Below are 24,301 nucleotides of genomic sequence, written 5' to 3'. Positions count from 1 at the left end.
TATTGTTTTAAACAGTTCATACTTCCTAAAGCCATTTATAGATTCAGTGCAATCCCTATGAAAATTCCAGTGGCATTGTTTACAGATATAGAACAGTCAGTCCTAAAATTTATGTGGTAACACAAAAGACCTGACTAACCAAGGCAATCTTGAGAAAGAGGAACAAAGTTAGAACACTCAAATGTCTTGATTTCAAGCTATATTACAAAACTATAGTAATCAAAATAGTATGAGACTGGCATAAAATAGACATATAAACAAATGGAACAGAATTGAACCCCCCCCCAAAAAACCCCATGAATATATGGTCAACTGATATTTGACAAGGCAACCAAGAATACTCAATGGGGAAAAGACAGACTCTTCGATAAATGGTCTCAGGAAAACTAGATATTCACATGCAGAAGAATAAAACTGGCGTCCTGTCTTACACCTCTCACAAAAATTAACTCAAAGTGGAATAAAGTCTTAAATGTAAGACCTGAAACTATTAAATTACTAGAAGAAAACACAGAGGAAAAGCTCCTTGACATTGGTCTTAGCAATGATTTTTTTTTTTTTCCTTTGGAGATGACACCAAAAGCAAAGGAATAGAAGCAACAATCAGCAAGTAGGACTACATCAAACTATAAAAAGCTTCTACACAGCCAAAGAAACAATCAACAAAATAAAAAGGCAACCTACGGAATGGGAGAAAAGATTTGCAAATCATATATCTGATAAGAAGTTAATATTCAAAATATGTAAGGAGCTCATACAACTCAACAACAAAAAGACGACCTGATTAGAAAATGGGCAGAGGAGCTGAATAGACATTTTTCCAAACATGACACATAGATGGTGAACAGGTACATGAAAAGATGCTCAACATCACTAATCATCAGGGAAATGCCACAGTGAGATGGCACCTCACACCTGTTAGAATGGCTATTATCAAAAAGGCAAGAAATAACAAGTGTTGGAAAGCATGTGGAGAAAAGAGAACCCTGTGGATTGGTAGTGGAAATGTAAATCAATGCAGCCACTATGTAAAACAGTAAGGAAGGTCCTCAAAAAATTAAAAATAGAAATACCACGTGATCCAGCAATTCCACTTCTGGGTGTTTATCAAAAGGAAACAAACTCACTATCTCCATAAGATACATGCACCCCCATGTTCGTTGCAGCATTATTTACAATAACTAAGGCATGGAAACAGCCTAAGTGTCCACTGACAGATGAATGGAGAAAGAAAATATCGTGTATACAGTTGACCCTTGAACAATGCGGGGAGTAGGGGTGCTGGTCTCCCGTGCAGTCTAAAATTCACAAACATTCAGCCCTCCATATCTGCAGTTACATATCTGCAGGTTCAACCAACCATGGATCATGCAGTACAGTAGTATTTACAACTGAAAAAAATCTGTGTGTAAGTGGACCCCTGAAGTTCAAACTTGTGCTGTTTAAGGGTCAACTGTATATACAATGGAATATTATTTGGCCATAAAAAAGGAGAAAATCCTACCATTTGCAACAACATGGATGAATCTTGAGGGCATTGATAAGTGAAATGTCAGAACAAAACAAGTACCCTGTGATTCCACTTATATGAGCTGCTTACAATAGAAACAGTCGTAGAGACAGAAAGTAGAATGGTGGTTGTCAGGGGCTGTGGGGGAGGGATGAATGGGGAGTTACTGTAATGGGTGTAGAGTTTCAGTTTTACAAGATGAAAAGGGTTATAGATATGAGTGATGATTGAACAATATTATTAATATTTAATACCACTGAACTCTACACTTAAGAATGGTTAAGATGATAACTTTTTAGTGTATTTTACTGCAACAAAATAATTGAAAAAATAATCAATGTCAAGAGGATGAGAAGAGAAGCCACAGACTGGGGCAAAATATATGCAAAGGACATATCTGATAAAGGACTGTTATCCGGAACATGCAAAGGACTCTTAAAACTTAATAAATAGGAAAGCTAACAACCTGATTAAAAAATGGAGAAATGATCTGACCAGGTACCTCACCAAAGAAGATATACTCTCATACTGTTGGTGGGAATATAAATTGGTGCAGCCACTATGGCAAAAAGTACAGAGATTCCTGAAAAAATTAAGAATAGAACTATAACACACACACAAAAAAGAACTATCATATGATCCAGCTATTTAACTTTTGAGTATTTATTCAAAGAATACAAAAACACCAAATCAAAAAGTTACATACACCCCTATGTTCATCACAGCATTATTTATAATAGCCAAGATATGGAAACAACCTAAGTGCCCATTGTTGGATAAATGGATAAAGATGTGGTATGTGTGTGTGTGTGTATATAAAATATACAGTGGAATACTACTCAGCCATGAAAAAATGAAATCTTGCCATTTGTGAGAATATGGATGGATCTTGAGGGTATTATGCAAAGTGAAATAGAAAGACAAATAGAAAAAGAAAAGACAAAAAAAGAAAGACAAATATCGTATGATTTCACTCGTATGTAGAATATTAATAAACAAAATGAAAACAAACATAAATACAGAGAACAGAGTAGTATGGTTGCCAGAGCGGAAGGAGTTGGGAGAAGGGCAAAATGAGTAAAGGGCGTCTGTTGTATGGTGACGGATGGAAACTAAACTTTTGGTGATGAGCATGCTGTAATATATATAGAAGTCAAAATATAATGTACACCTGAAACTTATATGATCTTATAAATTAATGTCACCTCAGTTTTTTAAAAAAGAAAAGATATACAAATGGCAGATAGGCACATGAAAAGATATGCCACATCATATGTCATCAGGGAAATGCAAAGTAAAACAATGAAATACCATTATACACCTATTAGAATAGCCAAAATCAAGAACTTGACAACACCAAACGAGAATGTGGAGCACAGGAACTTATATATTACTGGTGGGAATGCAAGATGGTATGGCCACTTTGGAAAACAGTTTGGCAATTTTTTACAAAAGTAAACATATTCTTACCACACAGTCCATCAGTCACACTCCTTGGTGTTTACCCAAATGAGTTCAAAACTTACTTCTTCACAAAAACCTGCACATGGATGTTTATAGCAGCTTTATTCATAATTGCCAAAAGTTGGAAGGAACCACTATGTCCTTCATTAGATGAATAAACTGATACATCCAGACATGGAATATTATTTGAAGCTAAAATGAAATGAGAGGGAATTCCCTGGTGGTCAAGTAGTTAGTACTCTGCGCTTCCACTGCTGGGGGCCTGGGTTCGATCCCTGGTTGGGTAGCTAAGATCCCACAAGCTGTGTGGCATGGCCTAAAAATAATAATAATAACAAAATTCCATGAAAAGAGATGGAGGAACCTGAAGTGCATATTACTAGGCGAATGAAGCCAATCTGAAAAGGTTACATACTGAATGATTCCAACTGTATGATATTTTAGAAAAGGTAAAACTATGGAGACAGTTGAAAGATGAGTTATTACCAGGGGCTAGTGGGAAGAGGGATTAATAAGTGGAGCACAGAGGTTTTTTAGGGCAGTGAAACTGCTCTGAGTGATACTGTAATGATGGGCAGGTACATGCCCTTATACGTTTGTCAAAACTTATAGAATGTGCAACGCCAAGAGTGAACCCTAATGTAAACTATAAACTTTGGGTGATAATAATGTTTCAGTGTAGGTTCATCAGCTAACAAAATGTACCACTCTGGTGTGGGATGTTGATAGTGGGAGAGCCTGTTGGGTGTGTCAGGCAGGAGCTATATGGGTTGATAGTCGGGGAAGCTCTTAGGGAGAGTAAAGGTAGGGCATGTATGAGAACTCTGTACTTTCCTCTAAATTTTGCTTTGTGTTTAAAACTGCTCCTAAAAAGAAAGTCTGTTTTTAAAAATCAACCAATGTAATTCCCCATATTTAGTAGCATAAAGTGGAAAAACCACATGGTCCTATCAATAGATAACAAAAAGTCATTTGACAGTATTAATGCCCACTCATGATAAAACTCTCAAAAACTAGAAATAAAAGGGAACTTCCTCAACCTGACAAAGTTAATATATGAAAAAATCTATGTGCAACTACATACTTAATGGTGAAATTTTGAATGCTTTGCCACTAAGACGGGGAACAATGCAAGGATACACTTAGGATCTGTATACAGTATTCTGCTAGATACAGTGAAATAATACAAGAAAAAAATAGAAATCATAAAGTTTGGAAGAAATAAAACTGTCTCTTTTCACAGATGACATGATTACCCATATGAAAATCCTAAGGAATCCACAAATCAAGGACTAGAATTAATGAGATGAATTTTTTTGCAAGGTCTTTGGATATAAAATCAATATGAAAATTAGTTGTATTTCTGTATAATAAGGCAACAACTGGAAAATGACATTTTAAAAAATGACACTATTGACAATAGCATAAAAAACCTAAATAATTAGAGAGATAAAACATGTCATGGATTGGAAAACTCAGTATTGTTAAAAATGTCAGCTCTGCCAAGACTGATCTTAGAGGTAAACAGTCTAAATCACAGCAGCCCTTTTCTTTTTCTTTCTCTTTTTCTTTTCTTTTCCTTTTTTTTTTTGAAATTGTCATGCTTATTCTAATGTCTGTGAAAATGGGAAGGATAGTTTAATCCAGAAATAGATCCACACATATGTCCAGTTGACTTTCTGAAGGTACCAAAGCATTTCAATGGAAAGTAAGGGCATTTCAATAAATAATGATTGATCAACTAGTTATATATTTGGAAATAATATGAACCTTGACCTTTCCTCATGCTATACAAAAAACTTAATCTAAGATGGACCAAAGGGCTAAACATAAAAGCCAAAACTATAAAGCTTCTATAAGTAAACACAGGAAAATACCTTGTGATCTGTAAGTAGGCAGAGATTTCTTGGATCTGACAAAAAATTATCAAAAAAGAAAAATAAAGGTGATTTTTAGGTTTAACTTAAATTTAAAACTTCTGCCCACTAAAAGCCAACATTAAGAAAATAAATAGGCAAGCCATATACTGGGAAAAAAATATTTCCAAATCATATATCTGAAAAGGGACTATATCTAGAAAACATAAAGAACTCCATTATTTAGTAATAAAAACATAAGTAATCCAATTCAAAAAATAGACAAAACACTTGAGTAGAGACTTCCCAGAGGAAGATGTATGAATGACCAATAAGCACATGAAAAAGCACTCAGCATCAGTAGTCATCAAGGAAGTGCAAGTTAAAATCATAATGAAATACCACTACACACACCAGAATGGCTAAAATTGAAACTACTGATAACATCAAATGTTGACAAGGATGTGGAGCTACCATAATTCATATACATTGTTGATAGGATGGTATACCACTTTGGAGTAAAGCATGACGGTTTTTAATAAAATTAAACTTATGTCTGTCCTGTGATCCAGCAGTTCTGCTCCAAGATATTTAAGTAAGAGAAATGAAAATTGCTGTTCACAGAAGGGTATATACAAGAATGTTTATGGCATCTTTGTTTTAATTTTATAGTCAGAACCTGGAATCAACCCAACAACAGGCGAATGGATAAACATAACATGATATTTTCTTACATTGGGATATAAATTGACAATAAAAAGGAGCTAACTACTGACATATAGATTAACTTCAGATAGTATGACGAGCAAAAGAAGCTGAAAACTAATGAATGCATATTGTATGGTTCCGTTTATATGAAGTTGTAGAATAGGCAAAATTAATTTATGGTAGAAAAATATCATCAGAAAAGAGGTTGCTCCTGAAGAAAGGATTGCCTAGGAAGGGGGAACTTTCTGGGATAATAAGAATATTCCGTGACTTTAAAGATGGATGATTTCATTTGTCAAAACTTACAGGATTATACACTTACATTTTCATTTTACTGTATGTAAATTTTACCTAGAAAAGAAAAGTATATAAACAAACAAAATTCCACATTCCTTTCTGGGAAGAAATTTTTTAGTAAAGAAGGAGTAGTAGACTTTTCCTCAATAACAACAACAAAGGAATTTTTTAAGTAACTGTATTTAAGATTTTGCAGTAGGCACAAAGAAGACAGGTAAAAAGTGACGACAAGTGATTCTTAGTTACAGAGTTAAGAACGCAAGTGTTTTGACAAACACCAAAATGATGGAAAATTTGAATAGTGGAAAAGTCTTGGGGAAACGTCTGGACATGATACTTTAACCACATTGTACAGGAAGTTGTTCATCAGGTGTCCATTGCTGTGAATAGTTCTAGAACTCTGTGTAGTCAGAGAAGTCAGGGTATAAAAAGAGATTTTAAAATCATTGGTTTGTTAAGAAATTGTAAAATTCAGAACTGTCTTAAAAGTAATGTAGTTTATCTAAGTAGTTTATCTAAGTCAAAGGGTTATGGGAAAGGAAGTCATCAAGGACAATATGGAAGATGTGATTTGGAAGATATGGAAGATGTGATTTATAGAAATGTAGAGTTAAGATTTGACAGCTGCTGGTTAACCCAAATTCTGAATCCTGGCCCAAAGCTGAGGCTCTGACCAATAATATTTAAAGTTGTCCCTTGATGTTTGTTTATAATGAAAGTACTTTCTAAACTTGGATTTTTGGATGCCATTAGGTATGTTCACCAGATTCCCAGCAAACCTTCTGTTGTGCTTGAAAAATTGTCTTTTTTTGCATTGCGTATTTGACCTTATAAACGGTCAAAGAAGGAGAGTGACCATATAATTTATCACCCAAGTAAGCATCTTCTGAAAGTAGAATAGGAGGTGCTGTTAATAACTGAAGTAGGATAACAGGTGTAAATGGACATTGTCCCGAGATAATCAGCTAATAGGATTTATGGATTAATAGGATTTACCCCACCTAAAGGATGTTTTTGAATTTTTTTCTTATTATAAAATATTCTCAGAGCCTTAGGATAATGCTGATAACCACAACAGCATTTTTTTCTTACTTTCCTGAACTTGGCATTCTGACCGAGAACCTGCTTTTCATCCCTTAGTGACCATGTATACTAACTTAGGTTGCTGCTTTTGTTTTTTTAGCTTTGCATTGTCAGCACCAGTAATCTGGAAATGGCTGTTAAGGAGAGGGCTGCCTTAGAGACAAAAGTTTAAGTATTTTTAAAAGTCTTTGAGCCAGTTAAGTAAAACTGGATAGAATGTAGCCATCACTTGAACAGATAGATACTCCTGTAATAATAGGGGAGCCTGACTTCAAATATTGATCTGTGGTAGAGGGACATAAATGACATCCATATAAAAATATGGAAATATCTTCTTTTCTTGATTTATAAAGGCAATGCATTCTCAAAAAAAAGAAGAAGAAAAAAACACAGAAGTGTAGAAAGTGAGTTTCCCCTAAAGTTTTATAAATCTCCCTCTAAAGTTTGATGTATGTAAGTATACAGTATATGCCAGAACATAAGATGTTCCTCCCTCCAAATTATATTTGAGTTCTTATACTTTTCGTATTATAAGTATTCTCTCAGTTTATTTTGCATAACCAAGCCTGCTTGGTGAAGACTCACTGATTTCTGATTTCATTTTGTTGCAGTTGGAGAAAGCACTTTGTATGATTTTACTTCTTTTAAAGTTGTTGAGACTTGTTTTATGACCTAACATTTGGTCTGTCTTAGAGAATGCCCCATGTATGTTTCAAAAGACTGTATTTTGCTGTTGGGTTGAGCATTGTGTATATGTTAGTTAGGTCAAATTGGTTGATAGTGTTGTACATGTCTTCCATATTCTTATTGATTTTCTGTTTTATTGTTGTATCAATTACTGAAAGATTAATATTAAAATCTCTAACTATAATTGTTGAACTCTTTACTATTTCATCAGATTTTGCTTCAGGTATTTTGGTGCTCTGTTAAGGTACATATATATTTATATTTGTCATATTTTCCTGATACATTGACCCTGTTATCATTGTGAAATGTCCCTCTTTGTTTCCAGTAGTATCCCTTATTTTAAATTTTCATTAATATAGCCATTCCAGTACTCTGTTGTTACTGTGGTAAATCTTTTTCCATCCTTTACTTTCAACCTATTTGAATCTATGAATCTAAAGTGTGTCTCAGACACATGTAGAAATATATAAACAGCTTATAGATGAGTCTTGTTCTATTGAAGTCAGTCTGCAAACCTCTGCCTTTTTAAAAATTTAAGAAATTTTTATCTAATTTTATTTTTTATTGAGGTATAATTGACATTAACATCGTATTAGTTTCAGCTGTACAATGTAATGATTCAATATTTGTATAGATTGTGAAATGATCACCACAGTAAGTCTAGTTAATATCCATTACCACACATAGTTACCAAAAATGTTACAACTTTTAAGATCTACTTTTTTAGCAACTTTCAGATACAGGATTTAGTATTATTAACTATAGTCACCATGTTGTACATTACCTCCCCATGACTTTTTTTGTTTGTTTATTGTACATTTAAAATTAAAAAAAATTTTTTTATTGAAATATAGTTGATTTACAATGTGTTAGTTTCAGGTGTACAGCAGAGTGATTCAGTTATATGTGTATACGTGTGTGTGTGTGCGTGTGTGTGTGTGTATATACATATACTTCTCCATTATAGGTTATTACAAGATATTGAGTGTAGTTCTCTATGCTATACAGTAGGTCCTTATTGGTTATGTATTTTATATAGACTTACTTATTTTATAACTAGAAGTTTGTACCTTTTGACCCCTTTCACCCTCTGCTTTTTGATCAGTGGTTAGTCTATTCACATTTTATGTAATAATTGATATGCTTGCATTTATGCCTGTCGTTGTGCTATTTGTTTACAATATGTCTCATATCCGTTATTTTCCTTTACCTCCTTTTCTGCATTCTTTTGTGTTAAACAAATACTGTTTAGGATACAATTAGTATACAAATTTTACTTATTATAGTTATATAGTTAGTATTTGTATATTAGTATACAAATGTAGTACACAATTTTAATTTCTCTGTTACTTTTATGTATTTTTTGAGGGTTTTGTGTGTATGTGTGTGTTAGTTGCTCTGGGAAGTACAATATGCAGTTTTAACATATCATAATCTAATTAAGATTAATACTGAATTAATTCTGATAAAATATAGCAGAATTACTCCAATATAGCTCCATTTTCTCCTACTTCCTTTTTACTGTCATCAAACGTGTTACATTACTATCTATGATAAACCTGAGAATATAGTATTATAATTATTGCTTTAAATAATCTTTTTAAAAATGAAATGAAGAGAATAGAAAAAAATGTGTGTGTGTGTGTGTATTTTGTACACACTGTTTTTTATATGCACCCACATATTTACCATTTCTGGTGTTTTTCTTTTCTTGCTGTGGATTTTAGTTACTGTCTGGTATTATTTCCTTTTATCACAAAGAATGTGTTTTAGTATTTCTTCCTAACGTGTCTAGTAGCAACAGATCCTCTCTGTTTTTATCTGAGAATGTTTCCATTTCTCCTGCATTTGTGAAAAATAGTTTCACAGGATATAGAATTCTTGCTTGATGTTTTTTTCTTGTTAGCACACTGAATATGTCACTCTGTTGCCTTCTGACCTTCATTGTTTCTGATGAGATGTACCTGTTAATTGTGTTGCTCTTCTCCTACATGTGATGAGTGATTTTTCTCTGGAAGCTTTTCTCTTGAATATTCTCTCTCTATCCTTGGATTTTGGAAGTTTCACTATGATGTGTCTAGGTTTGATACTCTTTATATTTATCCTATTTGGGGTTTATTGAGTTTCATGGGTTAGTAGCTTAATTTTTTAAATCAAATATGAGAGATTTTTAGCCATAATTTCTTCCAATTTCCTCTTCACCTTCTCTCTCTCCTTCCTTTGGGTCTCTCATTACAAATATGTTGGTGCACTTGACATCTTCCTATAGCTCTCTGAGGCTCCCTTCATTTTTCTTTAATCTTTTGTTCTCTGTGTTCTTTGGATTGGATAATTTCTGTTGATCTCTCTCTCTTTTTTTTTTTTTTTTGCGGTATGCGGGTCTCTCACTGTTGTGGCCTCTCCCGTTGTGGAGCACAGGCTCAGCGGCCAGGGCTCACGGGCCCACCCAGCCGCTCCGCGGCATGTGGGATCTTCCCAGACCGGGGCACGAACCCGCGTCCCCTGCATTGGCAGGCGGACTCTCAACCACTGCGCCACCAGGGAAGCCCTGATCTCTCTTTAATAGATCAGAATCCAGACTTGCTACAATATATTATCTAAAATATTCCCTGATTCTTTTCTTCAAATCTTCTCTTTAACTCTAAAGTTTCTATTTGGTTCTTTTGTATAGTTTCTTGAAATTCCCTGTTGAGTCATTGTCTTTAATTCTCTGAACATATTTATAAAATCTACTTTTGAAGACTTTGCTAATGTATCATCTGTGTCAGTTTCTACTTACTGTACTTTTATCCTGAGTAAGAATCATGCTTTTTTATTTCATTACATATCTAGTAATTTTTGGTTGAAAACTAGATATTTTAGATAATATATTGTAGCAACTCTGTAATTTTTTTGAGAATTGTTTTTACTTTAGTAACTTCCTATGCAACCACTGATGTCTCTGCTCAGTTTTTTTTTACTCTTTTATTTATTTTTAAGCTTGCTTCCTAGGGAATGTTCCTGTGTCTGCATAACTTAGTGGCCAACCAGTGACTTAGGCAGAGATTGTACTCAAACATCTTAATCCAGAAAGGCCTCAGACTGATCTCTGTGTGGACTTGGGAAACACATACAAAGTTGCTGTCCGTTTTCAGGTCATCCTTAGCTTTTACTTTTTACCAGACTTTCTTAGGTCTTTCCCACCCAATCACATAGTTTTCCACTTAGGCAAGAATTTATGGAGAGTTTATTTCAGTCTTTTTATGGCTCTCTAGTTTCCAGGATCTCCCTGTTAAATTCCTAGCTATTCTGCCAGTCACCTCAGACAGGACTACCTCTTAGGCTTGCAGAGTTGTGGGGTTTTCTTATTCTTTCCTGATCGAGTTTGCCACTCTTAACTAGCACAGTCACAGGTTTTTACCCACTAGTCCACATCCTGTCTGCCCCTCTGGCAACAAACAACACTGTTTCCATGACCAACCATACACTAGAAAAACTCTTTTTACCAGCCAAGCTATTGGTGGTGGTAGAGTGTGAATAGCCTCTTGCAGAAAGGCCACTGAGTTCACTTGTCCTTAACTGAAGCTCTAGCAGTTTTTCAACAGTAATCATTTCTTAATTGTTTTCTGCATTTGGCCCATTTCTAGTACCCTGAAATGGTTGTCTTTGACAATCTTGTACAGGTTTATACAAGTCTTTTGCAGAGAAGAATCACCAACCTCTTCACGCTGCCATAACTGGAGGTCCTTTTCTATATTTACGTTTGTTTATTCAACTTTATTACTCGTATCTTCTGTATACCTGTTTACTTTTCCTTTAATTGGTCTGTCAAAGACTGAGAATGATATTTTTTTTAACTTTTTATTTTTTATTGGAGTATAGCTGATTAACGATTGTTGTGACAGTTTCAGGTGCACAGCAAAGCAACTCAGCCATACATATACATGTATCCATTCTCCCTCAGACTCCCCTCCCATCCAGGCTGCCACATAACATTGAGCAGAGTTCCCTGTGCTATACAGTGGGTCCTTGTTGCTTATCCATTTTAAATATAGCCATGTGTACATGTCAATCCCAAACTCCCTAACTATCCCTTCCCTCCACCCTTCCCCCCTGGTAAACATAAGAGAATGATATTTTAGTCTTCTACAATTGAGTTTTTATCAGTTGATCCTTTTAAACAGTTTTGCATTGAATATTTGTATTTTATTTAAATGATATCATTGGGACTTTCCTGGCGGTCCAGTGGTTAAGACTCCACATTTCCAATGCAGGGGCACAGGTTCGATCCCTGGTTGGGGAACTAAGATCCCACATGGCACACACTATGGCCAAAAAAAATTAAAAAATAAATACTATTTTTGTGTGTATAAAATGTGTCACTTTGCCTAGTTTAATGCCTTAAATGCTACTGCTCTTATATTTTTCACTCATGCTGGATGTTTGCTTGGATTTTCCTTATGTTACTTCAGACTGGATTTAAATAGTGACACAAGAATTCATCTGTGTGAGGGATCCCCAAGACCACCCCCAGGTTTGGTTTGGTGATTCACTAGAAAGACTCAGAGTACTTGGCAAATAGTTGTACTCATGGCCATGGCTTATCTCAGAAAAGGATATAAAGCAAAATAAGCAAAGGGAAAAGTACGTGGAGCCAAAGTCCAGAGGAAAACAGGTGCAAGCTTCCAAGAGTCCCCTCCCTGTAGTGTCACACAAGACTTGCATAATTCCTTCAGCAGCAAGTTGTAGCAGCACTTGTGAAATGTTATCTACCAGGGAAACTCATTAGAAACTCAATGCCCAAAGTTTTTACAGGGGGCCGGTTACGTAGGCACCTTCTGCCCAACACATACAAGAATTGGAAAGCAGGTAACCACATTGTTTGCACAGCCTAGGCACAGTAAACCACTCTTTCTTAGTATGCGAACAATGGGAACACTCCCAAAATTCAAGTACCCAGAAGTCAACATTATAGGCAACCCTTTCTAAGGTTAGCAGTCTGAAACCTAGTAAATCTTTTCTGCATAGCACCCTTGTCTTTCTTTTCTTTTTTCTTTTTTTTTTTCAGTTGAACTACTAGTGTTTCATTCATGAGTATAATGACCAAATTTATTGACTTTTTTTTTTTTTTTTGGCAATTCGAGGTTTAAAGCAATGATATGATGTTAAAGTATTTTCCCCTTAGTTTAGTAGATATATGATTTCATTCATATGTCAAATTAGGGATCACCATTTATAGTTTTGTTTTCTGTTTCAAAAAATTTTTTTGTTGTTCCTTTAAGCCTAAAATAAAGTACATGCTTTTTTTGAAACTTTAATAGACAACAGTACTATACTTTCTCCACTTTGAATTACATGCTTGGAGCAGTTTTGTATGTAACAGTTTTTTGTATCTCCTAAATATCATAATGCCTTTTTGTTTCTTTTTTCAGCACGATTACGTGGTGTTCATGATGGTCTGTTCACTGGACAGATAGATGCTGTGGATACTCTTAATGCTACTTATAGAGTAACTTTTGATAGGGCAGGGCTTGGAACTCATACTATCCCTGACTATGAAGTTCTTGTAAGTATTGTTTCATAATACATGTGTTTTATGCCTATTAAATATGTGTTGTAGAGTTTTCTTAGGGGTTGTATTTATGATAGAATCAGAATTTCACGTCACAGAGGAAGAGATCTTTAGGGGTTTCCAGCCCTGCTTACTAGACTCCTGGAGCAGAACTAAAGTCTTCCACATTTTCCAGAAGCTAGCATCTGTCTACCTAATTTAGTGTGACACAACTGATCACTCTTGACTAACTAATCTTAGGGAATAAGCTACACAACACTTTCATTTCAGCTGTTGGTATAGTCCTCTTGCAAAATGACTTTAAAAGTATGTTAACATCTTGCACTTCAAAAAAAAAATATATATATATATATATATTTTTTTTTTTTTTTTTTTTGCGGTACACGGGCCTCTCACTGTTGTGGCCTCTCCCGCCGTGGAGCACAGGCTCCAGACACGCAGGCTCAGCGGCCATGGCTCACGGGCCCAGCCGCTCCGCAGCATGTGGGATCCTCCCGGACCGGGGCACGAACCCGTGTCCCCTGCATCGGCAGGCAGACTCTCAACCACTGCGCCACCAGGGAAGCCCCTAAAATATATATTTTTATATGTTCCTGTTTTATCCTCAGAGTATGCAGGGTGGTTGTTAATTACCCCCACTTTTTGCATGATGAAATTGAGACATAAGTATGTTGGGTAATTTATTCAAGGCTTTCAAGCTGGATTCTTGCCCTATTGAGACTGGAATCCACATCGTTTGAACTTCTGATATAGTCCATTAAACTACTGGACCATTATTTCATGATCATGCTTGATTTAGCAATGTCATGGAAATTATATACCTTTCTAATAAGTTAAAATATAAAGGATAAATATAACTCTAATAGTTTTTTTTTAATGAGTAATGAACTTTTTATAACAAAACTGTTTGCCTCTAAGCATTATGGAAATTAAATTGTTCACATTTAGCCTCCCCTTTTTCCATTTCTTTGTTATAAACTTGATTTTTAAGGGTTGTGAACTTACAATTAAAAATCAAAATTACTTTATCTCCTTAGTGCAGAAATAGAAGAATCTTTTTTTTCTGATCTATACTTTTTAAAAAACTGTGACTCTCTGCTTATTGTAAGGGTTTCCTTATCAAATGTACTTTTAGAGAGGAGTAGGAGAGAAAGGAAATTTGGACTAAATGTAGAGCAAGGTATACCAGTCTTAGTTTTTTCCATTAAAGGAGGAAATCTTTAAACCTCCCATTTCAAAAAGAAAAATTACTTTTCTGTTTCATTAATGTAATTTCCTTTATGAGATCACCCAAACATTTCTTCCTGGCCAGATAAGAATTGCCTTTAATTACAGTGGGTAATTATTCAGATAGTCTTTAACACAGAGACAACCAAGGGTGGCCATAGATCACTTTCCTTTCTTTCAATAGATCACTTTCTTCTGTTTTATGAATTCAACCTCTTAGTAACAGAGTAGTATCCATACTCTGACTTAAGTTCTAGCCCTTTGATCTTTGTAGGTTAATATATTTTATGATAAAATAGAACTGTTATAAAGCTAAAATGATTGGTAAAGTTCTTCAAGTTTTGGGGACTATTTTCTTTTCCCAAAGAGTAATGAGCCTCATGAGACGATGCCTATTGCTGCCTTTGGACAAAAACAGCGACCTTCTCGATTTTTTATGACTCCACCACGGTTACATTATACTCCTCCTCTCCAGTCACCAATTACGGTAAGTAATATTTTTTAGATGTCACCAGTAGTTTAAATGATTATTATGAATGTAAACTATGTTCTTATGAAATACACATCTATTACAATAACTTCAGGAGGTGCCCACATTATTTTGAGTTATCAGATATTAAATAAAAAGTTAATAAAGTAAATAAAATAGTTGCTTCAACTCTGGAAATATTTTCCTTTTTGTAGAATTTTTAATAGAGTAGTAATTATAATAGAATTTGTTCTTTATTTAAGAATAAGATACTTCCTTCCTACTGTATAGCACAGAGAACTATATTCAATATCCTGTGATAAACCATAATGGAAAAGAATATGAAAAAAAAGTATATATATGCATAACTGAATCACTTTGCTGTACAGCAGAAATTAGCACAACATTGTAAATCAACTATACTTCAATAAAATAAATTTTTTAAAAAAAAGGATACTCTGGGACCTCCCTGGTGGCACAGTGGTTAAGAATCCACCTGCCAATGCAGGGGACGCAGGTTCGTTCCCTGGTCCGGGAAGATCCCACACGCCACGGAGCACCTAAGCCCGTGCATCACAACTACTGAGCCTGCGCTCTAGAGCTGGCAAGCCACAACTACTGAGCGCACGTGCCACAACTACTGAAGCCCGTGCACCTAGGGCCTGTGCTCCGCAGCAAGAGAAGCCACCACAATGAGAAGCCTGCACACCACAACGAAGAGCAACCCCCGCTCGCCGCAACTAGAGAAGGCCTGCACGCAGCAACGAAGACCCAACACAGCCAAAAATAAATAAATTAATTAATTAGTTAAAAAATAGATACTTCCTTTTGAAAAGTCAATGGTTAAATAATTCCCTTTTATTCCCACAGGATAATGACCCCTTATTAGGACAGTCACCTTGGAGAAGTAAAATTTCTGGCTCTGACACAGAAACGTTAGGTGGTTTTCCAGTAGAGTTCCTTATCCAAGTGGTAAGAATTGCTCTGAATATTTTGTTTATTTGTTAAAAAAAAACTCAATGACTTTTGTGTTATTAAAGTTGAAAATTTTTCTAGGACCAAATATTTTTATACTTTTAAAAATCATTGTGTTAGTTTTAAGAACTCTGTTATTTTTCCAACAAGCTTGAAAATAAGTTATAATAGCAAAAAAAGACTTACAGATCTATTTTTGTTGGGCTTTTCTTGGGTTTGGTTCTTATTATTTTTCTGTGTTAAGGACTCTAACCTTCTAGTATATGCTCTGTGAAACTGAATGGTTAACTGTTCATAAATTGTATAAGTATAAAGGTTTTTATTTAGTAATCTCAGTGCATCCTGCCATTACCAGTCACCTCAGCAATTGTGATGTGTTGGCCAGCTCTCTGGTTAGGAGGAACTTTCTTTCTTTTCTGAGACTAGGAATAGCTTTTCATTTGCTGAGTACTTATTGATTAGGCACAAAGAAATCTAAGGCTAAATCGAAACAAGTATAGAATTATTATACAGAACAATTTTCTTGAATAGCCTGACTTTTAAGAATATAATGTGCTGTTGTTTTGAAAATTAGATTAAATAAATTATTTAGTTTGGTTTTTTATCAGTAATTTAATGTTTTATTTTCTTTTTATTTTCTTTTATTTAGTTTGAATCATAGTCTAATAATGTTTGATTTGTTTCTTTTCTTTTTGTTTGAAAAGAAAAACTACTTGGCTTGGGATAGAGTCTTTATAAATAAAAACGTTTATAGCGTAATCCATTAAAATCTTCACAGTGTTACCTTTTACAATTAATGTTATTTTGAGGAAAAGTCTTGTCATTTGTGTGTATGTGTATAGCATTTTTTATTCCTTACTTGTATGTTGTTAATTATCCTTGGAATACAGAATTACACCTTTTAACTTCCAAAGGTAGATAAGATACTTTTATATGAAAAGTTAAAAATATGAAAAGAGCCAAGGCTTATCATTTTCACACATAGGACACTTCTGTTGTAAAGAAATTCTTTCTTTTAAATAGTGGAAGTATAAACAGAGCTAATATGTCATATGTGGGCAAGTGTGTGTAGGGGGAGATGGGGGGAAGAACCAGGGGGTCAGGGAGTGGGAGAGAGGGGCTGGGGGAAGAGAGAGAGAGAGAGAGAGAGAGAGAGAGAGAGAGAGAGAGAGCGATCCATCGATACACCAGCAGAGGGAGTCAGAGGCTAAATACTAGTACGCTACTTCTAAAGTATTGATGTTTTTATTGATGCTTAGATGTTTGATTGCAGTGCTTAATTTTAACTTCAAAATCTATGTGTAAAAGCCTAGTTAAAACACTGCTTTCATTTTTTAAGCTATCTAGCTGATAAAAATAAAAGTCCTTTTATGTACTTGTCTTTTGTAATATGTAAAGTTTTATGAAACTCAGATTTGCTCTTGTTAATCTGTGAGATATGTTTTTGTCTTTTTCTATTACTGTTTTCTTTCTTATAACAAAATAAACATCATCATTTTTTTGCAAGTTTTATAATTCATAGTTTACAATGAATTTTCTTAGTGAGGAAACATTTTCTTTCCTGGGGTTAGGGATTTTGAGGAATCTAAAAGACTGATCCACTTCTTAGAGAGGACTCAGTTTTGAAAAGAATGAAAAGGAAACAGCGTGATTTTCTATCAAAAACAAGCAAGAAGGGACTTCCCTGGTGGCGCAGTGGTTAAGAGTCCGCCTGCCAATGCAGGGGACACGGGTTCGAGCCGTGATCTGGGAAGATCCCACATGCCGCGGAGCAGCTAAGCCCGTGTGCCACAACTACTGAGCCTGTGCTCTAGAGCCCGTGAGCCACATCTGCTGAGCCCACGTGCCACAACTACTGAAGCCCGTGCACCTAGAGCCCGTGCTCCACAACTAGAGAAGCCACCGCAATGAGAAGCCTGTGCACTGCAACGAAGAGCAACCCCCACTCGCCACAGCTAGAGAAAGCCCGTGTGTAACAACAAAGACCCAACACAGAAATAAATAAAATTAATTAATTAATTAGAAAAGAAAAAAGCAGACAGTTGTATAATGCACCTCTAGGTACCCATTATCTAGCTATAACAGTTATCAACAACTCCTGGCCAGTTCAGTTTCAGCTATACTCCCACCCACATTCTCTGTTTTGAGAAATCAGACATCATATCATTTATCTGTAAATATTTCGTTATATACCTTTAAGTGGTAAGGGCCCTTTTTTTTTTAAGAGACATAACTATATTATCATTATTACATCTAAAAAGTTAACAAAAAAGTCTTAATATCGTCACATATCCAGTCAGCATTCCAGTTGTCTCTTAAATGTTGACTGTACTTTTTCCCCATTAACTTATTGGTTGAAGAAACTAGATTATTTGTCCATAGAGTCTCCCACAGTCTGGATTTTGCTGACTGAATCCTTGTGATAACATCCAACATATTCTTTTGTCTTTTATATTTCATGTAAATTGCTCATTGAATATAAAGGTTTGATTTGATTTGGGTTTTTTATTTGATTGGTGTACTTGTTTTTATGTGACTACTTTTATGTGTGGTTTTGTGTTCTAATAGGATACCCATATTATTTTATCTCTTTTTTTATATAATGTTGGCTGGTACTAATTATCACTGCGTAGGTCAATTCATTCATTAGGATTGCAAAATGGTGCTATTCTTGTTCTTTGTTTAGTAGCTGAAATAGTTCTATAAGGAAAAACTTCCCCTAATCTATTATTTGGTTACCTAATGGCATATAGTTTGTACAGTATAGGCAGGATAAATACTTGACTCTTTGTCTTTGTTTTCCAGTTTATGAGTATGGTCACTAGTATTCTCCAACAATGGTTAATTTTGTTTAAGTATCAGTCTGAACTCATGGATTTTAATGTATTTGTGCTTCAGTTAACTGTAATTATTATTATGATTGGTCCACACATTGTTCCATATTGGACCAGTGAAAGCTTATTCAGGTTGACTCCTTAATCGTTTTGACATATCCTGGTTACAGTGGATTTTAAAATATCTTCTTCTCAGCCAGTCTGACTTATAAAATAGTGTCTGTGCTATATTTATATTGAAACACTAAAATCTGCTAAAATATCTTGGTGAAAACTTAGAAATTTGACATCTACATGATATACTTAAGTGCCTGTGTTTATTCCAAAACATCTCTTCTTCATTGTCTGTAGACCAGATTATCAAAAATTCTCATGATTAAAAAGGAACATATCAAGAAATTAAGGGAAATGAACACAGAAGCAGAAAAACTGGTAAGGATATATTTTTTTCTTTGTTTGTTTGTCTCATTTTAAAATGGTGGGCAGCTTCTATATCTAAAGATTTTAAAATATTTTGTGGAAGAAAACCTTGAGATAAATGTATTTTTAAATCCTGATTTGCTCTCGCTATCTCTTGTTATACTGAACATACGCTAAGTAAATTAGCAATGCAATACAGTTCATTACCCCAGACCTCCTTATGCCATTGAATAGGATTAATGGATATATATTAGGTTCTTTGACAGTTTGCGTGAGTGTAGAATTCCTAGCATTGGTGCCTCTGACTAAGGAAGTCATATTAGCAGAGGTTATTAAAAGTGATTCAGAATAAATAAATCAGGAAATACATAGGCTGGTATCTTCAGGTTATCTTGATGGTGCTTATATCCTATTTTATTAATCTAGTGAGTACAAAAATATGAATCAATTTTATGCATAGGAGAGAATTATCAGAGTTTCTTAAAATGTAGAAAATACTAAGGAAGTTTTTTAATTGTATTGAAAGTCATAACTTGCTTGTGGATTTATAGGATGGTGAATAGATTTTATCTCAAGTACCATCTCCAATTGATTGAAAATGGTTGCAAGGATGTATGAAAGTAAGAGAGAGCTCAGTGATTGGGCTTGGGGGCCAAGGGCTGTAGCTAATTACCAATGTCTGTCATGAATGCAGGAATAGGGAGTTGTCGTAACATTAGTCATCTCTTGTATGGAATGGTGTGAGGGGTAGGTGTGGGTAAATAGCTGGACAAGTAGTTACCTAACTGAATGAGGAACAATCCTTTTAGGATTATGGAATTTTTTAATCTGAACATGACTTTGAATTATCTAATTTGAACCCATCATTTTTATGGAATTGAAAACTGAAGACCAAAGATATCAAGGGATTTTGGACTAAGATTATGCTGCTATTTAGTAGTACAGGTACCAGAACAGGCTTCGTAGTTCCAGTTTAACTCATTTAGGCATAATATAAAATTAGTATTGTCAGATACACAGGCTATCAAAGATTGAAAAAAAATAGCCGTAACATATTGCCATTATATATCCTAAATGTAAAAATATTATGTGTTTGCTTCTTTCCTACTGGACTCTAATTCTTATCTTGGTTTCCATCAGTTCTACTTCTACCCTTTATTCTATGCCTTTTCAATGCTCCCCCACTACATTTCCTCTGATCATTTTATCATCTCTTCCACCTTGATGCATAATCAAATTATTTAACTTTCATATCACTAGCTAGGACTTTTCCCTGTATCTAGGTTTCACACCTTAAAGTACTGGACTTGCCTTAGCCTAGTTAGCGTTACGTACTTTTTAAAAAAGGCCTGTTTTGATGTTGGTTTGACTTCTTGGTATGTGGGATCTCTGTAGAAATCTAACTGGCTTGATAGGCTGTATAATTTATTTATGATTAGAAATAATTACCATTATAAAAATTGAAATACTGTAAAACTATTTAGTTTAGTATATGATATAAATATGTTTTTATGCTTAGCATATGGATTTCTTCTTCTTTGCATATACTTTCATATGTTTTGTTTTTTGAAGTACAGTTGATTTACAGTTTTGTCTTAGTTTCAGGTATACAGCATATTGATTTAGTATTTTTGTCAGATTGTATTCCGTTATAGGTTATTACAAGATACTGGGCATAATTCCCAGTGCTATACAGTGTATTCTTGTTGCTTATCTACTTTTTATATGATAATTTGTATCTGTTAATCCCATGTCCCTAATTTATCCCTTTCTGCTTTCCTCTCCCCTTTGGTAACCCCTAGTTTATTTTCTATTTCTGTGAGTCTATTTCTGTTTTGCATACACATTCATTTGTATTGCATTTTAGATTCTACATATAAGTGATATTATACAGTATTTGTCTTCCTCTGTCTGACTTATTTCACTAAGCATAACATTCTCTAGGTCCATCCATGTTTCTGCAAATGGCTTTTTTTCATTGTTTTTTATGACCAACTAATACTCCATTTGTGGAGTATTTACATGCCCACCAATTTACATGCCCACCAACAGTGTATGAGGGTTCCCTTTTCTCCACATCCTCTCTAACATTTGTCTTTTGTAGACTTTTTGATGATAACTATTCTGACCGGTGTGATGTGATACCTCATTGTGGTTTTGATTTGCATTTCTCTAATAATTAGTGATGTTGAGCATCTTTTCACGTGCCTGTTAGCAAACTGCATGTCTTCTTTGGGAAAATGTCTATTCAGATTCTATGCCCACTTTTGGATTGAATTGTTTGCTTGTTTTTTTTTGATACTGAGTTGTATGAGCTGTTCATATATTTTGGATATGAACCCCTTGTCAGCCGCATCATTTGCCAATATTTTCTTCCATTCCATAGTTCGTCTTTTTCTTTTGTCAGTGGTTTCTTTTGCTATGCAAATCTTTAAGTTTAATTAGGCCCCATTTGTTTATTTTTGCTCTTATTTCTTTCACCTTAGGAGGCTGATCTAAGAAAATATTGCTACAATTTCTGTCAAAGAGTGCTCTGCCTCTGTTCTCTTCTAGGAGTGTTATGGTTTTGGGGCTTACATTTAAACTGTTTTGAGGGTTTGTTTTGTTTTGTTTTGTTTTGTTTTTGTGTATATGGTGTGAAAGGGAATGTTCTACTCTTACTGTTTTACATGTGGCTGTCCATTTTCCTAGCACCACTTGTTGAAGACACTGTCTTTTCTCCATTGTATAGGCTTACCTCTTTTGTCGTAGATTAATTTATCGCAGGTGCTTGGGTTTATTTCTGGACTGTATTCTGTTCCGTTGATCTATGTGTCTATTTTTGTGCCAATACCATGCAGTTCTGCTTACTATAGGTTAGTATAGTGTGACATCTGGGAGGGTTATACATCCAGCTTTGTTCCTTTTTCTCAGGATTGCTCTGGCAATTAAGGGTCTTTTGTGACTTCATATAAATTTTAGGATAATTTGTTCTAGTTCTGTGAAAAATGTCCTGGGTATTTTGATAGGGATTGCATTAAATCTATAGATTGATTTGGCTAATATGTCCATTTTAATAATGTTAATTCTTCCAACCCAGTAGCACGGAATATTTTTCCATTTCTTCGAATCATCTTCCTCAATGTTTTATAGTTTTCAGAGTATAGGTCTTTCACCTCCTTGGTGAAGTTTATTCCTAGAGTTTGTTTGTTTGTTTTTGGTGCAATTTTAAACAGGATTGTTTTTTACTTTCTGATATTTCATTATTAGTATATAGAACCGCAGCATATTTCTGTATATTAGTCTTGTATCCTGCAGCCTTTCTGAATTCATCTATTAGTTCTAATAGTTTTTGGGCCTGTACTTTAGGGTTCTCTATAGAGTATCATGTCATCTGCAGATAATGACAGTTTTAGCTCTTCACTTGCAAGTTGTGTACCTTTTATTTCTTTTTGTTTTTGATTGCTGTGTCTAGGACTTCCAGTACTATTTCCTGAATTTAGCAGGAAGGCTTTCAGCATTTCACTTTTGAGTATTATGTTGGCTGTGGGTTTGTCATATATGTTGAGATTTGTTCCCTCTATACCCACTTTGATGAACATTTTTATCATGAATGGATGTTGAATTTCTCAAATGCATTTTCTGTGTCTGTTGAGATAATCATGTGATTTTCATTTTTTGTTTGTTTAAATGGTATGTCACATTGGCTAATTTGCGTATGTTGAACCATCCTTGTGACCCTGGGATAAATCCAACTTGATCATGGTGTATGATCCATTTTATGCATCATTGGATTAGGTTTGCTTATATTTTGTTGAGGATTTTTGCATCTCTATTAAACAAAGATATTGGCCTGTAATTTTCCTTTTTTGTAGAGTCTTTGTGTGATTTTGGTATCAGGGTAATGGTGGGGCCTCATAAAATGAATTTGGGAGTGTTCCCCCCTCTTCAGATTTTTGGAATAGTTTGAGAAGGATAGGTATAAGTTCTTCTTTACATGTTTGGTTGTCTGGTCCTGGACTTTTGTTTGCTGGGAGTATTTTAATTGTAGATTCAATTTCACTCCTAGTGATTAGTCTTCAAATTATCTGTTTCTTCTTGATTCAGTCTTGGCAAGCTGTATCTTTCTAGATATTTGTCTATGTCATCTAGGTTATCCAGTTTGTTGGCATATAACTATTCATAGTATTCTCTGTCATTTTGTTTGTTTGTTTCTCTGTAGTATTGTGTTTATTTGGGTCCTCTCTCTTTTCTTCTTAGTGAGAGCCTGGCTAAAGTTTATCAATTTTATTTGTCTTTATAAATAACCAGGTCTTGGTTTCATTGATCTTCTCTGTTGGTTTTTTGGTCTCTATTTTATTTATTCTCTCTGATCTTTTTTATTTCCTTCCTTCTGCTGACTTTGGACTTTGTTTTTCTTTTTCTAATTCTTTTAGGTGGTACGTTAGGTTGTTTATTTGAGATTTTTCTTATTCTTGAGGAAGGCCTATATCACTATGAACTTCTCTCTTAGAACTATCTTTGCTGTATCCCATAGATTTTGGAAAACTGTGTTTTCATCTTCATTTGTCCTGAGGTATTTTCTAATTTCCTTTTTGATTTCATCATTGACCCTTTTTTTTTTTTTTAGTAGCATATTGTTTAGTCTCAGTGTGTTTGTTCTTTCCTGGTTTTCTTTCTGTAGTTCATTTATAGTTTCATACTGTTGTGCTTGGGAGAAATGCTTGATATAATTTCTATCCTCTTACATTTCTTGAGACTTGTTTTGTGACCTAGTATGTGATCTATCCTGGAGAACGTTCCATGTGCCCTTGAAAAGAATGTATATGTATTCTGCTATTTTTGGATGTTATTTCCTGTAGCTATCAATTAAGTCCAACTGGTCTAATGTGTCAATTAAGACTACTGTTTGCCTGTTGATTTTCTGTCTGGATTATCTGTCCATCGATGTAAATGGGGTGTTAAAGTCCCCTACTGTTATTATATTTTTGTCAATTTCTCCCTTTATGTCTGTTAATATTTGCTTTATATATTTAGATGCGCCTATATTAGGTGCATGTATGTTCACAAATGTTATATCCTGTCTTGTTTTGATCCCTTTATCATTATATAATGCCCTTTGCTACCTTTTGTTATAACCTTTGAAAGTCTATTTTGTCTGATATGAGTATTGCTACCCCTGCTTTCTTGTCATTTTTGTTTGCATGAAATATTTTTTTATCCACTCACTTTCAGTCTGTA

At 34.6% G+C, this 24,301-nt stretch overlaps 1 protein-coding gene across 1 annotated transcript in view; it reads left to right on the top strand.

Moving 5' to 3' along the window:
* The window catches only part of LIN9 (lin-9 DREAM MuvB core complex component), a gene marked incomplete at its 5' end in the record, with an annotated part of 108,639 nt that overhangs the window by 53,093 nt on the left and 31,245 nt on the right, over positions 1-24,301 (top strand). The window contains 4 exons of the mRNA XM_082647395.1: positions 13,017-13,150; positions 14,751-14,870; positions 15,723-15,824; positions 19,013-19,093. Coding sequence (XP_082503521.1) covers positions 13,017-13,150; positions 14,751-14,870; positions 15,723-15,824; positions 19,013-19,093 — 437 coding nt within the window. The remainder of the gene's footprint in view (positions 1-13,016; positions 13,151-14,750; positions 14,871-15,722; positions 15,825-19,012; positions 19,094-24,301) is intronic.

This window comes from Grampus griseus, assembly GCF_964374135.1.
Source record: "Grampus griseus genome assembly, chromosome: 1".
Classification (NCBI taxonomy): Eukaryota; Metazoa; Chordata; class Mammalia; order Artiodactyla; family Delphinidae; genus Grampus; species Grampus griseus.
Note: the sequence above shows the minus strand (reverse complement) of the source record. Positions and strands in the feature narration are given on the sequence as shown.